This window comes from Rhamphochromis longiceps, linkage group LG8, assembly GCF_057381845.1.
Source record: "Rhamphochromis longiceps isolate RC_006_pf linkage group LG8, R_longiceps_female_GT1.1, whole genome shotgun sequence".
Taxonomy (NCBI): domain Eukaryota; kingdom Metazoa; phylum Chordata; class Actinopteri; order Cichliformes; family Cichlidae; genus Rhamphochromis; species Rhamphochromis longiceps.
The window spans coordinates 30,104,556-30,122,743 of NC_140564.1; the positions used below are offsets into that span (position 1 = coordinate 30,104,556).

General features: G+C 41.5%; 1 protein-coding gene across 1 annotated transcript; it reads right to left on the reverse strand.

Annotated features, from left to right (window-relative positions):
• Nucleotides 1-1,471: 1,471 nt before the first annotated feature.
• On the reverse strand, nucleotides 1,472-11,059 carry dhx8 (DEAH (Asp-Glu-Ala-His) box polypeptide 8). The gene is made up of 23 exons (XM_085416968.1): nucleotides 10,887-11,059; nucleotides 10,525-10,610; nucleotides 10,374-10,446; nucleotides 10,182-10,273; nucleotides 9,675-9,781; nucleotides 9,143-9,514; nucleotides 8,833-8,977; nucleotides 8,315-8,521; nucleotides 8,143-8,230; nucleotides 7,819-7,916; nucleotides 7,035-7,182; nucleotides 6,371-6,552; nucleotides 5,483-5,677; nucleotides 5,173-5,358; nucleotides 4,873-5,083; nucleotides 4,586-4,767; nucleotides 4,194-4,334; nucleotides 3,917-4,072; nucleotides 3,597-3,734; nucleotides 3,313-3,441; nucleotides 2,702-2,898; nucleotides 2,409-2,588; nucleotides 1,472-2,308 (listed from the first exon to the last, which is right to left on the reverse strand). The coding sequence occupies exons 1-23, from the start codon at nucleotides 10,993-10,995 to the stop codon at nucleotides 2,089-2,091; spliced, it is 3,642 nt and encodes a 1,213-aa protein (XP_085273094.1). The 5' UTR covers nucleotides 10,996-11,059; the 3' UTR covers nucleotides 1,472-2,088.
• Between the last annotated feature and the right edge of the window lie 7,129 nt (nucleotides 11,060-18,188).

Genomic DNA, 18,188 nt, shown 5'->3' on the forward strand with positions numbered 1-18,188 from the left:
TTTGCTGTTTTTTTTATTCACACTCCTGACTCACTAAAATATGGAAGCTTTTTTTTAAAGGAAATACACTGACAATCAAAACAAAAGGCCGACAACACACCCAATGAGACTTTTCTTATGCCAAGGCCATTATATTTAAGTATAAGTAACCAATAAAGCTATACTAAAAACGAACTTAAAAAAAACATTTTTAAAAAGTAATAAAACAACAGCAGCAAATGGATAAAAAATAATAATAATTTAAGGAGTACTTACTATAAAGACGGCTCAATTTTCTGTCAGAAATGCTTTAAAGTCTTCAAATGTTGGGATTCTCGGTAAGACTGATCACAGATTCTGCTCCAACACAGCAACCTATGCTCAGCAGTTCATCCTAACTTTACACTCCTAGGACGAACTTTATCACACATCTTTACAATTAAGCAATGTCAAGATAACTAATTATGTCTTTATGAGTAATGTTGTCATCAAGATTCTCCAGCTCTGTGCACACCAAACACAAACGTGCAAGTTGTTACACGTCAAACGCCATTTCGCTTCTCGTGATTGAAGCTAAATGTTTCAGCACTGCTGCCCCCTGTTGGGCAACTCTACATAGCTCAAGGTTAATATGCATTAAGCGTGGGGTTTAAAAAAAATTTTTTGGCTTATGCGCTTATACTCACCTAGCCTTCACGTTTTATTTTTAACTCATTAATAACCCAATACTATACATATATATATTGATAATCCCATTATTAAAAATATATTGTAAGTGGCCTGTGGAATAATTCTGGTAATGAAAACCTCTGGTTACATTTAGTGTGTCTCTTTGTAAACATCCTAAAGTTTTAAATCTTGAGTTTCCATCTTCATATAAGACTTTTCATATATTTTCTTAGGTGTCCTTAGGTTACCTGTTAGCTTGTTACCACCGCTGATTCTTAATCCCTAGCATATCCACCCTTAACATCAAAGTTATCAAATTGATCTTTTTCATGCATTTTTAAACATCCTCATTCAAATTTCTGTAATTGTTTTTCTTCTATTAACTTCTTTGGCTCATTTTTATTCTCCTCTTTGTGCCTAGCTACAATACCACACTTTCCCCCTCAGGAAAATTTCCAGTGTACCATTCTCTACCTTCGTAAGAAGAGCTTACGAGTCAGCGGTGTTACTGATGGTTGTGAAGAGAAAGCTGAGCTAGAAGTTAAAGCTTTTAATTTACCAACTGATCAGGAAGAGTAACTTGGACATGCAGAGGAAGCTCAGAGCAGCCACCCCACCTTCCCATCCAAAACAAATCAGCTAAGGTGGTTTGGGCATCTGATGAGGACCTCTCCTGGATGACTCCCATTGGATGTTTTTCTGGCACACCTAACCCAGAGATCTGTCTGGCATTCGGCATCCCTCAGGAGGAAGGGAAAAAGCTCTGACTCGACTTCAGATAGCTGGATAAAAATGGATGGATGACAACAAAATCTCAACAGGCTTAGGAAAATTCAGTATTTAATGAGAACACGTTTTCATAGTTTCACTGTAATTCTTTGATACACCGACAAGTGAAAGTCTCAATTCCTGTACAAAATACATCAAACAAATGTTTTTCCATCCTTTTACTCTGACATCAGTCGATTAGTTAAAATATAAAAGCCCATTATGATTTCCTTTAGGTCATTACTTAAGACTTAACATTGCAGTACAATATTACTGTTACAATTTAGAGAATAGAAATAAATATAAATTGTTTTGCAAAATCTGCAAACAGAACATTAAAATCGCCAATTTTTCCTGCTAGTCTTAAACAAAGGAAATACCTCTGGTGTTTCTAAAACAACTGACACCAAGATTCCCATCCCATCTCAATTTTTTTTAAAAACAAAACAACAACAAAAAGTCAAGACGAATACAGAAATGTGATCAGTAAGTTTTGGTGGAAAATGTACACTGTTTACAAAACTGAAAGGAGGACTGACTGCAGCGTCAAATCAAACTGTGACGCAAACCCTTCATCCTGCAGGGTTTTCCCAGTGCTGGTACGAGACCACACGTCCGACTTTGCCACTACTGTCCAAGTACCCGAGTTGCGCGTTTGTGATGTCACACACATTATCGGCGTCTGAAGGCGCGTGAGATTCTCCAAGCGTTGGGCTCTTCGTAACGGTTGTACAGGGGCTCGAGGCGCTGCTGTTTCTTCTGCTTGCTGAGGCGGGTGGGGTCGGACACTTTAAAGAAGGCAGGTGCGAACTCCACCAGCCAGCGAGGGTCGATGGTGGTCACCTCACGCATGTACTCCTTTGTAGTCAGCACCAGCTCGTGGTACACAACCCTGTCGACAAAGAATTTGAGAAATCAGACAGTGCCCAACTTGCAAGAAAGATTTACTTCCTCTTTCGCTGTGGCACAGTAAAACTGAAATGCTGACATACCACTCAGGCTGCCGGTTGAACAGAGCACTGGAGGGGTGGATGTAAACAACTTGCTGGTCTATCAGGGTTCTGTAGCCCTCCTGAGGATCTTTTTTGGCCGCATTCCTGAAGAAACCACTGCAGATGGCTTTCTGGACTCGCACAGTAGCTTTACCACAAGATACTACATCCAGTTTATGTCTAGAGAGAAAAGAACATGTTAAATCTTTCTAAGCAATATAATTTCTTGCGCTACCGTTAACATTTAAAGTGATTTTTGATTTTTAGTATTTAACATTTTGGCCCTAATGTACCTGTCCATGATCCCCAGCATCTGTTTGCGGATATCCTGGGCTCTGCGCAGGGAGCGAGCCTGGATGAAGTTCTCGTAGCACCAGGGGTTGGAGAACTTGTTGTTCTTCCAGGAGTTGTAGACAGCTAGCAGGGTGAGGTGATCGCCCTCAGGTTGGTGGAACTTTGCCTTCTTCTGGTCAGCCAAGGCCTGCTTGTCCTTTAACACAAAAAATGGGGGGGGGGGGGTAATCATTGAATTCAGAATACATTTCAAAATCTTTTACTATAAAAATGTTAAAAACATCACAAACACTCAGCTGCAGCTCTCATAGCCACTTTCAACATTTGTAAAGTTTTTATGAAACTTTGCATTTTCAAGTTTAAATGTTTCTAAAAACATCTGAAGTAAATAAGTCCTGAGGTTGCTAAAGATTTCCCAGAAGTGTTCATTTCCACTGGACATCCACTAATCTGTATAAAGTGGCTTTGATCTCAACTTAATGCAGTTAAACCGTAGTGGATTCAATGCTCCATTGATTCAAAGGAAGCGCTACCACAACACATTGCATGACTGCTTACACAGATAAGGAATGAGATGTGTAGAAATGACTGGACGGTGTTCAAAGCATACCTTAGGCCTGTAAAAGACATTCTGCACAGACAGCATCGACACGATTGTGAGCATCTCTTCGCTGCAGCCCAGATGGACGGACATGATCAGCATCTTACACAACATGGGCTCCAGAGGGAACTCAGCCATCTAGCAGACACAAACGCACAGGAGATTAAAAGTCTTATCAGAATAACAGAAAGACAAGAAGTTAAAGAAAATACAGCTACATAAATCTGATTACATGTAGATTTATCTGCTCTTCTTTGCAGCAAAGAGAAACCATTGGGTAAAAACATCCTTACCCTTCGACCCAGTCGTGTGAGTAAGCCTTCATCGTCCAGAGCTCCTAAGGTGTAGAGCTGCTCCATGGCTGTGATCAGAGTCTCCATAGGAGGAGCGTCCATGAAGTCAAAAGACAGCAGATCATTGATGCCCATTGCCTGGAGGAGTAAATATTAATATGAACGTTAGTGATCTGAAATGTTAAAGCAGAGGTCTAGTTTACTTCTCCTGTCTGTTAGTTGTTTTGTTTGTTTGTTTTTTAACTCGTTTAATTTCTTCTTCTCAATAACGCAGGATGTCATCCTATGCATGATAAGAACTGAAGGACAACAGCTCCTACCTTCAGCGACAGCACAGTGCTGGCCAAGTTGGTTCTCTGGATTTCAGGTACATTGGTTGTCAGCATCTCATCTCTGTAGGCTCTCTCAGTGTACAGCCTGTAACACTTTCCAGGGCCTGTTCTGCCGGCACGACCTGCCCTCTGCTTAGCCTGAGCCTGGAGCAAATACAATAAAGAGTTTTATGTCACACTAAATCATTTTGAAACACTAATGCCTTCAGCGAGGCTCTAAGACCTCCTTTGCTACAACATCAAGTACATCACAAAACCGCTGTACCTGTGAGATTGGCGTCACCACCAGCTGATCAATGCCAGTCTTAGAGTTGTACACTTTCTGCTTGACAAAGCCTGGATCTACAACATAATAGATTCCATCGATGGTCAGAGAGGTCTCTGCAATGTTTGTGGCGATGACAACCTGAGAGAAAGAACAAAGGACGTTATATATTTGCTCTGAAGCAACAAAATATCCGGAATTGACTTTACCCATGTCAATATAAGGCCACAAAAATACTAAACACACTGACTAAATCACTGAAACATATTAAATGAACCAAACTTTTAGTTCTACAGACAAATGAAAAGGGACAGACAGTTACACAAATTGTAATCTTTGAACAAAACGAATGTTATATGTTTCTATAGATTCTAAAGATTTACTGAAAGTACCTTTCTGCTGCCTGGGGGTGCTGGGTCAAAGATTCTGGTCTGCATCTCACTGGGCAGGGCAGAATAAACTGGCAGAATGATCAGCTCAGGAACATCAGGCCCAAGAGACTTCATTCGCTCATAAAGGATCTCACAGGCTGTGTCGATCTCCTCCTGTCCAGTTAAAAACACCAGGATGTCTCCTGCAAAGGAAGAGTCACAGTAAGATGGATGACATGGACTGATACTAGAGTCCAAAGGTGGAAAGAACATCCATTTTTCATGACTTAAAGAGAAAAAAAACATACCTGGAGGCTCAGTCAGATGAATCTGCATGACAGTGATGAGGCTGGCATCCAGGTAGTCCGTCTCAGGTTCTTTGGTGTAAAGAACCTCTACTGGATACGTTCTGCCGGGAATGGTGAAGATGGGTGCTTCATAGAAATACTGAGAGAACTTCACAGCATCCAGTGTAGCTGATGTCACAATAAGCTTCATGTCTGTGCGCTTCTGTACAGTCTGACAAACACAAGAAGAAACACTCAGAATCCCTTTTGTCTCTGATTCTCCATTAAGTCATAGATTAAATGTAGGAAACCTTTGCTTACCTTCTTGAGGAGGCCAAAAAGAACATCAGTGTGGATTGTCCTCTCATGAGCTTCATCTAACATGATAATGGCGTACTGACCCAACTCTGAGTCAATCAAACACTCTCTCAATAACATACCGTCTGTCATGTACTTGATTACAGTCTCAGGACTTGTGCAATCCTCAAAACGGATGGTGTAGCCCACCTGGAAAACACAAAAAGATAAGTCCCAATGAGATTAAGCAAAGCTGCAGTGTGCAAAAGGTGCTCAGTAATTATATACTGTAACACGATTGCACTTTACTCAAGATCAGAAATATTTAACTCACCTCTTGTCCCAGACAACAACCGTACTCCTCAGAGACTCTCTTAGCCACTGACATGGCAGCCACACGACGGGGCTGCGTACAGCCAATCTTCCCCCTGGCTGTGTAACCAGCCTCTGCCAGGTACTGGGTGATCTGTGTGGTCTTTCCAGATCCCGTCTCTCCAATGACGATCAGGATCTGGTTGTCGTGAACAGCCTGCAACAGATTAACAAGGACACGGCAACAGTTAGTAACTGGTAAACAAAAAGCATCCATCCTTATTTGGGTTTATTTTTTTTAGAGGGAATAACAGAGTTTTTATTGGGGGTGTTGTATTTTACTTAGTCAGAACCAGAAGAAAGAAGACACCAGCTAAAAATCTGGTCATTAACATTACTAAAAGCTCAATTAACCTAATCATCAACATCAAGGACCAAGTTAATGTAAAACATTTTAAGAACTTTTACATATCAACTTGAAAATGTCATTGCTAAATCTTAGAAAAAACGTGAAAATATCCTCTTTAGGATAGCTATTTGTTATTAGACTTGCACATGTCAATATTTCCACCCCACTGGGCTGAAGCTTTGTGGATTTTTGTATTTTGAGGATGTTTTTAGGCTGAGAATGTTTTAGTATTTCATAAGTTTTTTATTACACAACATACCCTGAAACGCTCAAACTATAAATGACCATATTAGCCCAACAGTCAGATTGAGCAATCTAAACTTTCAAAGTCCAATTTTAGTCATTTCTTTTCTTTTTAAAGGCCATTTATAGGTGAAAGCGTCTGCCTAGGACGTTTAACAACCTGCAGCCATCTTTGAATAGATTCAGTTAGAAACAAATTTTTGAAACGTGAAACTAAATCTCAGAAATTTCTCCCACTGAGTTTAAACTGTAATGAACCTGAATGAGCTGCTCTTTCAGCTTGTAGATGGGTAGGCTCTCTCTCTGCTCCAGGATAGAGAGTTGGGTCTTCTTTCCATAGGATGCCTTGTTCCCTCCAAACGCATGTTTCTTCCACTCTGGGATGTCATTGGGCATCATGCCAATGCCTCTCATGTTAGCGGCAATCTGTCGACCATCAACTGTAAGAGAGAAGAGGAAATATATCTAGCTTTACAACTCAAGTTTGACCGCATATTAAGCTACATCTCTGTTGGGTTGGCAGAATAATGCCCACCAGTGGAAGCCATCTAGACCACCTTGTGCTTAAGGAGGGCACACAGGCACACTAAACCATGACAAGACTATTCCGGCCAGATGGGGGGCGGCAGGAAACCAGATAACTATCTCCAGTACCGGCAAGCCTGAGGGGTGCTGTCTGCCAGCATGGAGGAAGTGTCGTGTCTGGGCTGTGGTTTTTAATAAGCAGGGCTAGCATACATGCTACAGTGCTACATTAATTTAAAGCTTATCCAAAAGCAAAGATAAAAAATTGTCCAATAACATCTGAAAACCCAATTTAAGATACTTCCTCATGTCACGATTGCAGATGTGTTGCTCAACAAACTCCTATTTAGCAATAGTTTAAAACTGATTTAATGAGGACGTCCAAAAGATTTCTAACCATCTGGCAGCGGGTCAACCCAGTGTTTGTTCAGCCCCATGGGGATGGAGTCCATCTCTGCTTCCCGCGCCGCCTGCTTCAGTTCTCGTCTCTCTTTTGCCAGAGCACTCTGCATCATGGCTGCCTGGGACAGCGAGCCATCTGGATTCTATGAAGAGCACAGGAAGAGATCATAATTAAATACCGTATAAATCCTTAAATCCAAATTAAATCACATACTGTATTGCTCTGACTATAAGATCACTATCTGCAGGAGATGGTGTTTTATGCACCAAGTTGTGCCTTTTCCTGAATCAGTCCATGGTGATATATTACAGAAACTCATTTACTTCATAACATTAAAAATTTATAAACTCATCCATCTTTTTTCACCATTCTTGCTCAAGGCTGTGGTTAAGCTGGTTGGAAAGGTTCACCAGTATATCCCAGCGCTGACACAACCACTCACACCTACAGCCAACTCAGCATTACCAATTGACCTAATCTGCATGTTCCACTGGGAGGAACCTAGAGAGAACCCAAGCAGGAAACACATGCAAATTCCTTACAGAAAGGCTCCAGCTGGCCAATGGATTCAAACCAGGGACGTTCTGTTTGTTTGACTGCCGAAATGCTTAAATTTAACTATTAAATATAAACAAGAATATTTCGCCAGAATTATAATATAATTAATTCAATTTATAAATCACAGCAGGGTGCTGGAAAACTTTATGGCCTGATCATTTTTTGAAAATTTACTCCTAGTTTATTCTTTTTTTCCTTTCACTCAAACTTCTACTGTTACCTTGACAATCTTGACAGGGCTCATGTCCATGCTTTGCTTCGTGTGGCCTCTCAGAAACGGTGGTTCCTCTTCAACCAGCTCAATTTCCAAGTCTTCATCTGTATGAAATGAAACCAACCAGTTAGCAATCAGGTCACACTTAGTCATGGTTCACATGAACAAGAGCTAACCCTAACCCAAATATACAAGATAGTATTAAATATTTATGCTTAATGCTAAAAAACTGAAATTGTTTAAATACTTGACTGTTTTATTAAGTGCCTTTACTAGCCTGAATTACTCATTTATTAAAGCAGTTGAGTCATAGACAAAACAATTTCTTACCCTCTTCATCATCAACTTTAGGAAGGATGCCTGTCTCATCATCAAAATCAGGAAATTCTTCTTTGGACAAAACATTGGCAGCAATCATCTGATGATTTTAACAAACACCTTTTAAAATTAGATAGACGCACAGACATAAACGAAGCTTCAGCCACTTCAAATGTGAACCCACCTGTTTGATCTCCCACTTCTCTGGGTCTGAGATTTTGGTGAGCCTCTTGCGCTCCAGTGTGTCATCCTGTTCCAGCTCCGGCGCGTGGCCGAGGTTCAGGTTGCTCGGCCGATCAGGATTCCTCATGGAAATTTCCTCCCCCCCGTCGGGGCCAACGTTCCTCCTCCTGTTGGGGTTCAGGTCTTCTCCCGTCTCCTGGTCTACATCCTGGCAAACAGAGGAGGAAATAAAAACGTTCCATTATCTGTACCTGGAGCTGAGATACAACAGCTGAAAAATCTCAAGGAAAATTTGATTTAGTTCTACTGGCTGAAACTCACCAGAATGAATAAATACATACATTTATAATATAATAAATGTGAAATTAATTAAGCACAAATTATTTGATAAAAATCTTATTTCTTCAGACAGGATCAGAAGGAAGACATCTGAAAACTTCCTTCACTTTAACACAGAAAATCTCTACTTACTACTCTAAAATCAACTGAGCACCACACTGTTATGTTTTGTTTTTTTACCTTCATACTGAGGCTGGTCTTGGACCCTGTGAATGAGAGCACCTTGACTTTGACTCTTTGGCCTTTGCTAACAACGTCGGCCACGTTGGCCACACGACCCTCCCTGCGCAGCTCAGAAATGTGGACCAGACCCTCCCATCGCTTCCTAGAAATTGAGAAGATGATCATGGACAACTTTAACAATGAAATAAGAGACAGGACAAAAGAGGAGACATCTCTAAATAGTATGCACTGAAAACATCTTTAGTAACCAGCAGACCCCTTTAAAACTGAAAGTATATTTATACAATGTTTGCGACCTTATACTAACCTGAGTCCCTCAAGCTGAACAAAGCATCCAAACTGCATGATGCTGGTAACCTTTCCATTGTAGATATCACCAACAGAAGGTTCCTCAGGTGGAGGGCGATCCACGTGTTTGTCCTTCCAGCGGTCAGACTCTCTCTCTTGGTCTTTTCTCGGACTAGGTGAGCGCTCAGACCAGCGGGAAGATTTGTCTCTTCTCTTGCCACGGTCTCTATCTCTATCTCTATGCCGATCACGGTCTCTGGAGCGTGACCTGGATCTGGAATAGGATCTGGAACGATGCCGTCTCTTTCGGTCCTTTTCCCGATCTCTGTCTCGATCTCTGTGTCTGTCTTTTTCTCTGCTTCTGCTGCGACTTCGCCTGTTTTTTTCTGATCTACGAGAGGAGAAGAGCCAGAAATACATAATACAATAAACACAACAATAATATCCTGAATTCAAACAGCCGTCGCAAGTTTGCTAGTTGGAGCACAGGTATCAGAGATTTAAATAAACCCAACATGACAATGAAATGTGACCAGTGACTTGAGTCTTACCTGTTCTTGCTCCCTTTGGACTCTGTCCCACTGACACTGGGCATGAACATTTCCAGTTCCTTCATGGCATCAGCTGCTACTTTAACATCATCTTCATCCAGGAGAGCCTACGAAGTTCAGTATAACAAAAATCAGTCAACATAAATTGGTCAACGTTTCTATTGCCTACCTACAAGCATCAATACCACATTTGGTATTTTGTGTATATATTGTCAGTATATATTGTATTATCATCGCAGTTTCTTAAAATATTGTAATTTTGAGGCTGCATCTCCTAGCTGTACTGCCAACACCAGCCCTTTCATGTAAACACAAAAAGGAAAATCCTGGGTTCACTTATCAAAATGATAACCAGCTTAGTGACACCGTTTAGCCTGATTGCCAACAGAAGACACCCTGTGTGTGTTTAGATCGTTTCTTTGTACAGCGCCCATGTGTACAAGCTTGTTTTGCAATAAAGATAATGTGGACACTGCAGCTTCATGTCAGTGTGATGAAGCCACACACCTTCGGTGCTGGCTCATTTGGTCTACACAGTGCAGGAAACATCTCCCTCAGCTTTTCCTTTTCTGATTTCGGCTTAGCCACAGACTCGGATGCTGGAAGAGGAGCACACGGTTAGAAATGTCACTTTTAAGGAGTAAAATATGTCCTTGGGACCATTAGCTGCCCAGTTTACAGTTAGCCTAACTACTTTACCTTTACTTGTAGATGCTTTGGATGGTGGTCGCATCGTCTGAATGAGCCTGAGCAGATTACTGATGAGAGAATCCTACAATAAGCGAAGAAAACGTTAATGTTTAGTTGAATAACAATAAGCTTCATGAACAACTCGTAGAGACTAACTTACTGTGAATTCGGCTCCATTTTCGAGTAAAAGTGCTTTGAATCCATCAAAGCTCGGTTGTTTTTCGGCAAGGCTGATGACAAATTCAGCTATAAAGGAACCACAAACAACACATTAACGAAGAACTACATGAGACTCATAACTGTCGAAGTTTATATCCCAGCATTAAAAAGTGACCCACAACGAATTTATTGAATGATTAGTACGTAAAGTTTTTTTAAATCTAGTAAACGACACAATACATCCAAAAAGAACTCATATGTTTACAGTAAATACAGATGCTAGTTTGCTAACAACCGCTAGTTAGCATAAGCTAGCTAGCTAGTTTTGGCAGAAGGCGATTTTTAAAGACATAAAATACGTACCTAAATCTTTGTCATTTATTCCCAGGTGGTTGTCAAGCTCCGTGCAGACTTTCGACACTAAAGACAGATATTCGAGCTGCGACAGCTCGTCGACTCCGATGTCTGCCATCGTCCACGAGTTGTTTTTGTTCACACAACGTAGACGCCGGCAGACATATTGGATATGGGCAACATCCCCTTCCGCCCTTTACGGAAACACTTAGTAGAGTTCAAGGTCTGGCTCCTACTTGCCACACGATGGCACTCAAAACCCTCACAATAAATTTGAATTGAAACGTCTCCACCACAGATGTCTTCACATGTGGGGTTTTCATTTCATGTCGTTTGCAAGAGGTTTGCCAGTTCTTAGCCCATATGCTTTCCTCCTTATTTTGCCTTTTGTGCTTGTTTTATAAACTGTATATGGTTTATTCGTGCAAATGTTTAATACGTTATTTTTTGCCACAATATAGATGATAAATTGACTTTTTTTCATGTTTTATGTTCTTTCTTCTCAAGTGGCGAGAAATGAAAAAATAAAGCCAGCACCAGCCCCTCTTATGTTCAATTGAGGTTTCTCTGAAAGCAAGTTAATGCCCATAGACTCCTTTATTAAAGCATCTAAACTTCGCTTCATTAAAAAAAAAGCATGTTTAGAACCTAACACCATAAATGAATTTGGTATGTAATGAGTTAGGTGCGGCTGTTTTGACTGACAGGTGTGCTGACACAGGGAGCTGTAGCTGACAATTGTCTTCTGTGCTTCACCCCCACTAATCTGAGGCACTGAAGTGAACCTTTCACCAGTGAACCTTTCTCTATGTTGTGAACTTCTTTCGGCCCATTTTAGTACAAATATCACAAGAATCTGGTACATCGTTTTGGTGAGTGAAATTCTAGTATATAGCTGTTCTTTGCACCCATAAAGTGAATAAATACAGCATGATGACAGGTAAATATGAACACATCTGGCTACAAATATCAACAAAAAATGGGCAAAATCCTAAAGATGAGGCTTTGAAATGCAGATCCAAAAACCAGTGGGTGATGTTATGATGATGGGCCATAGCTTGGGATGCATTTCAAAACACAAATGTCTGTTGTTGCCTTGTTGCATAAAAAAAACGTTGCAGTGCAATGAATAATTAATTGCCACTGATGAGTGCAGGGTATTTGAAATGATAAAAGAAAGCCTCAACCCTGCTACTAATGGTATGTGGACAGGTATAGTTGCCGTCTTGACTTTTATGGTTTTGGCCAGAGAATGTAAAGGCACTCCTCTGTTTCAGCACATCATGCACATACCCAGTCCATTAAGATAAGGTTTTTTATGCTTAAGTAGCAAGCAGCCCTTACCTCATCCCCATCCAACGCATTTGCATGAAATTGCAAATGCTTGTGGGAACTACTCTCTGCAGTTAGATCTTTACACAAGAGCAGAGGCCGCTAGAAAATGAACGACCAGTGATTTGGCATGAAATGTTCAGCAACCGCACATATGAAAATTTAAAGATTACCCACATGCACTGTATGCTGAACTATGTGTATGGGTCATGAGAAGCAAAGTGATTTGCAACAGCAAGAATTCAGTTTCTAGTAATGAATCACGCTGTGCAATCGTGAACGTTTAAGCAGTTTCACGCTATGACTTTACTTCTGTTTTTGTTTCTGCCACTGTCGCTGATTCATAGTTCTTTACCCGCTAACTGTTTTATCTCTTGTGGAGTCTTGAGAACGTTTCACTGAGGTAAAGGTGCAAGGAAAATCAAGACTGTATGTTGTATCACCTGCATCTTAACTTACTGCAAAAAGCTATGTTTATATGATAAATTAAGGTATGCACTGCACAGGAGATAACCTTCCTCGTCTACTCCTTGGATACCTCCCAGCTTTGATCTCATGACTGATAAATCACCTGCAGTCTTATAGCTCTTTTAAACCTCAGCTTCGCTCTGCAGAACCCTTTGTTTCTCATTCTCACTCATATGCGCCCCAAAGGGGGCAGAGCTCCCATGTAAGCTGCTCGTTTACCATTGGATAAAACCCGGAGTTCTAAGTTTTACCCAAGGACACTTCGGCACAGGGTGGGACCAGAGATCAAACCGCTAACCCTGTAGTACATGTGTTAGCGGTTGTTTGGTACATGTGTGACTTACAGTCACACATGTACCAAACACGCTCTAAGAAATGTAATATTTTGTGCTACAGAGACTTGAACTGTCCCCACAATATAAGTAATGCAAGTACACACACACACACACACACACACACACACACACACACACACACACACACACACACACACACACACCACCACCACCACCACCACCACCACCACCATCTGTCTGTTTACACATTTCCCTCAGTTGGTGTCTAGTTGGCTCCCTCCTCACAAGCCTCCCGCCTGTAATCTCCTTATTAAAATCAATCCTCATTACCATTCATAAACACACTACTTATTTCACACACCACTTTAATCCTGATTAAGAGCCTTGTTTTCACATAACATCCACATAACTTCTGACATTTTATCATTTTTGAAAAGAACATTATCTCCCAATGTGTTTTGCCGTGTCAGACGAGTCCTGAATTTCACTCATGTTTGATCTTTTTTTTTTCCTTTTACTTCACTTGACATTTCTGCCATCACATCCTTCCATTTGTTCCTGTAGTATGACTTAGTCAGAAAGGGATTCTCATGGAGAATCTCCCATTGTAGCAGTCTGCTTTCCTAATAAATCCCTCATGATCTTTTGCAAGTCAGTTTCTCCCACTCTCACACTGTTCAAAATGCAATCTGGAATTTATTTCACTGTTTATCTCTTTGGTACTGTCTATGCTGCCAAAAGTTCAAAGCATGTACACAGCGCAGCCAGAAATGTGTGGACACCTGAACATTACACCCATGTAATGTTACCCATGTAACACAGCCCCACTCCCCCCCATCATCCTGACTGACACCCCCATCACCTCTGTGGACTCATTCCGCTTCCTGGGTACCACCATCACCCAGGACCTGAAGTGGGAGCCCACCATCACCTCCATCATCAAGAAAGCCCAGCAGAGGATGTACTTCCTGAGGCAGCTGAAGAAATTCAACCTGCCAACACGGACGATGATGCAATTCTACACTGCAATCATCGAGTCCATCCTCACCTCCTCCATCACCGTGTGGTACGCTGGAGCCACTATCAGGGACAAACAGAGACTGCAGCGTGTTGTGCGCTCTGCTGAGAAGGTGATTGGCTGCAGACTCCCATCTCTGCAGGACCTGTACACCTCCAGGACACTGGGGCGTGCAGCTCGGATCTCAGCTGACCCTTCTCACCCTGGACACAGTCTGTTTGACCTGCTCCCCTCAGGCAGGAGGCTCCGGTCCATTCGCACCAGAACCTCTCGCCACAAGAACAGTTTCTTCCCCTCTGCTGTTGGACACATGAACAATAACCACATGACTGTCCCCGCCACTAACACATGACCCTACGCTGTGTCACTGCATCATTTCATGTCTGGCACTGATCATCACCTGCACTCATGTATATATCTTTCAACGTAGCACTCTTAATTCTTATTCTCATGTATATATGTTTGGCACTGATCACCACCTGCACTCATGTATATATCTTTCTACGTAGCACTCATAATTCTTATTCTCATGTATATATCTCATGTATATCTCATGCACATATCTTTCTTTCTACATAGCACTTTAATTCTTATTGTCTGCACTGAAGCACCGCAGAAATTTCCTAATGTTGTAAACCTCAACATCTGGCAATAAACCCATTCTGATTCTGATTCTGATTCTGATGTGTGATTGTAAAAGATCTCATTCCAAAGGTATGGGCATTAATCTACTGGAACAATGTCCTCCAATCTTCAGGGACAGGCTCAGATTCTGCCACAATAGTATTAGCGAGGTTGAGCATGGAGGTAGGGTGATAAAGTCTCACTAACACATAGTGCTCTGATTCATCCCAAGGCTTCTGAATAGAGGTGAGGTCAGAAAATCTGCATCTGGCTTTGCATGCTATGCTATTGTCATGTTGAAACATGCAGTTGGCACTTATTTTTCTAAAGAGCCCTTACTTCACTTTAAAGCATGGGTGTCAAACTCCTGGCCTCGAGGGCCGGTGTGCTGCAGGTTTTAGATATCACCCTGTTTCAACACACCTGAATCAAATGATTAGGTCATTACCAGGCTTCTGGAGAACTTCAGGATAAGTTGAGGAGGTAATTTAGCCTTTAAATCAGCTGTGTTTGGATCAAGGAGACATCTAAAACATGCAGGACACCGGCCCTCGAGGCCTGGAGTTTGTGAGCTAATGGATATGTTCAGTAAGGAACACCAGTAATCATGCGTCTGTGTGGTATCCTGTGTGTTCAGGCTACAACTCTATTCTTTACATTGCTTCTTCTTTCACACGCTTTCAAATTCAGTACTGACACCATGTCTTGGTGCATGCTTAAGGAAGGAAATCTGAGAAAGATGATTTTGTTCATGTAGACGTAGTGTTTTCATTTCATCTTCTCACACTGAAAATGTTATGTCGAGATGGACAGAATCGACTTTATGGGATCAGTAATGGCACCATTACTCTAAACCAGTCCTTTTCTTGCCCATCTTCTGTGAGCCAATAAGCCTCTTTCCTGTGTGCTTCAGTAATCTCAGTACTCTTCTGTCAGTCTGCTTTTAAGAGTATCATTCGTGCATCCCTTTTTCCCATTTCCACCTCTCCCTGGTCATTCAGAGCCTCATTCAAGCCTACATCTTCACCTTTACCAGCACCAACATCTAGACTCTACAGAGATCCTTACCAAAATCCAATCATCGCTGGGACTCAGAACTGCTATGATGATTCAATGGAGTATGATCAAGAAATAGCTTATTAATCATATCTGAATTATTACTAAGCTTATTAATTAGAATCAAATGTTAATAAACCACATTTCAAAGCATCTCGATTTATCGAACTTCATATAAGAGATGAGTGCACTTTCTAAATCTAAAAAGTGAAGTCAGTGCGATACTGCCTTAAACTGTCATTTTTTTCGACTACTCCAGTTGCAATGACATTTCAGGTAGTGTAGAAGTTATAGGAAAATGGCACTTGTCTCCCATAAGACTATGGGCTTAGTGCTGGTTCACGTTGTCCTGAATATGACAAAGACGGTCCCCATTGCGGATATGTGGGGATGTACTTTGCTGCGTTCTTGCTTCTCATGCAGATCTGCACCACACTCACCAACAATGACAACAGCAACAACAACAAAAAGTCAGCTTAGGGCTTCATTAAGGAACTTCACTAATCGGGAACTTCACAGTGACTACACCCATCTTTTATACAGTTGATGCTGTTGCTATTTAAAACTTGTTAGCGAACACAATGTCTCTTGTTTGTTTAATCTAAATACTCAGATGACAGTTTATGCTTTCAGGGCAAGTTAAGTGCTGTAACTATTTCTTAGTGAATAGGTGCAGCAACTCTCTGGAGTCTTGTTACAATCATTTATCAACTATTCAACTATTGTTTGTTGGTGATTTTAGGTGCTTTAAGGAGAGATGAAATAGCTGTTTCCAAAATGTTTTCCAAGCTCTGTAACATGAATGTCTTCATGTCAAAATATTTTTGGTATAGCAATGAGTAAATTCCTCATCAATGGTGTCCTGCTTATCAGAGACAGCAGCCTAACCAAGATCTAATCTCTCCAGCGTGTCCTGGGGTATCCTTCCAATAGAACATGCCCAGAACCCCGTGGGCTAAGGCCCAGCCACCAGGCACTCTCCCTCAAGCTACATCCCCAGGCCTGGCTACAGAGTGGTGCCCTGGTAACCCTATACTGGGCAGGATAAACTGGTCCCATGATTTTTTCTTTTTCATGGGGGTCCTCTAAATCACTCTTTGTCTGGCCCCCCACCAGGCCAGTTTGCCCCAGGAAACACTGTCAGGGGCAAAAGGCAACATAGCCCCTAGGATCATTGGGACACAAACCCTGTACTGTGGTGAGGGGACTCTTACTCCATATCTACCAAAACACACAAGACTGTCCTGCAAGCTTACGTTGCACTGTTGTATATACTGCATGCCATGGATTCTGTTCCATGACCAAGAGCATAAACAGTATACTATAAAAGCTACTTTTGGCTGCTCTCTTTTCACAAGGGGTCACAACAGTTAGTAGGCCCACATAGCTTGACTTCAGAGAGTTCTATGCCAGATGCCTTTCCTCTGACACAACTCTAAAGGGATTTGTGTCTCCAACTAGCATCAAACCAACAACCTTTCATTTGTAAAGCAAATATGTTAACCACTAGACTATGAAGCAACCATATATAGTGTCTTATGTACTTGAGTATTGGTACAACGACATAAAAGCTGACTCCAGACAGTCCAGACAGTCAGTGGTGGTTTAACTTGGGACTTCCACATTTTGCATCACAAACAGTTATTTTACCTGCTGACTTTAACTTGCTGAATGCCATTGACTTTTTATGGTGTTGTGGTTGCCACATTGCTGGAAATTGCACATCCGTTTTACTGATTATGGTGCAGCTAAGTTACAAATAGCTCCAGCATCTATCAGGACCTGGGCAATTTGCCATAATTGAAGGGCGATGAATTCTGGTCTCTACCATAAAATACTGGACGGGGATGTCCAGCCGTCAGTTCATGTTATGTAGCAGGACAATGATCTGAACCCTAAACAGGCTGGTCATGCTTGAAAAAGTTACTTTTTCACATAGGGCCAGGTAGGTTTGGATGGAGTTGTTCCCCATAACAAATGAAGCCATCACTTAAAAACTGCATTTTGTGTGTACTTGGGCTATCTTTATCTAATGTTACAATTTGTTTGATGAACTGAAACAAACCTGCAAGGAAAGAAGGGGGAAAATACTATTTTACAAAACTGTATTTGGAAACAGGCTGCACCATCTGCTGTGTCAGACTGGGGATTCAAAGATTCATAGAGAACCGATTTGTTTTTCTCTTTGTCCATTTACGCACATCCAACCAATGTTTATCAAACATGTTCCTCAAACTCCTCATTTCCCCCCGTCACTGCTTTCTCTGTCTGGTGTAGACTTCCAAGATTGTACATATATTTTCATTTAGGGGCCGATTGAGGGCAATTCTCTCAGTCAGCAGTCCTCACCTGACTGATTTGAGAGGAAGCAGGGAAACGTATGGGCTAAGGGGGAAGGGAAGTGGGTGGGCTCTCACTTACATAACAGCCCTCCAATGTAAACAGAACACATGCTAGATGTGCATGTCTGTCCTTACGCATGATTTCTATGGTGAGTGATGATGACGCAAAAGAGGG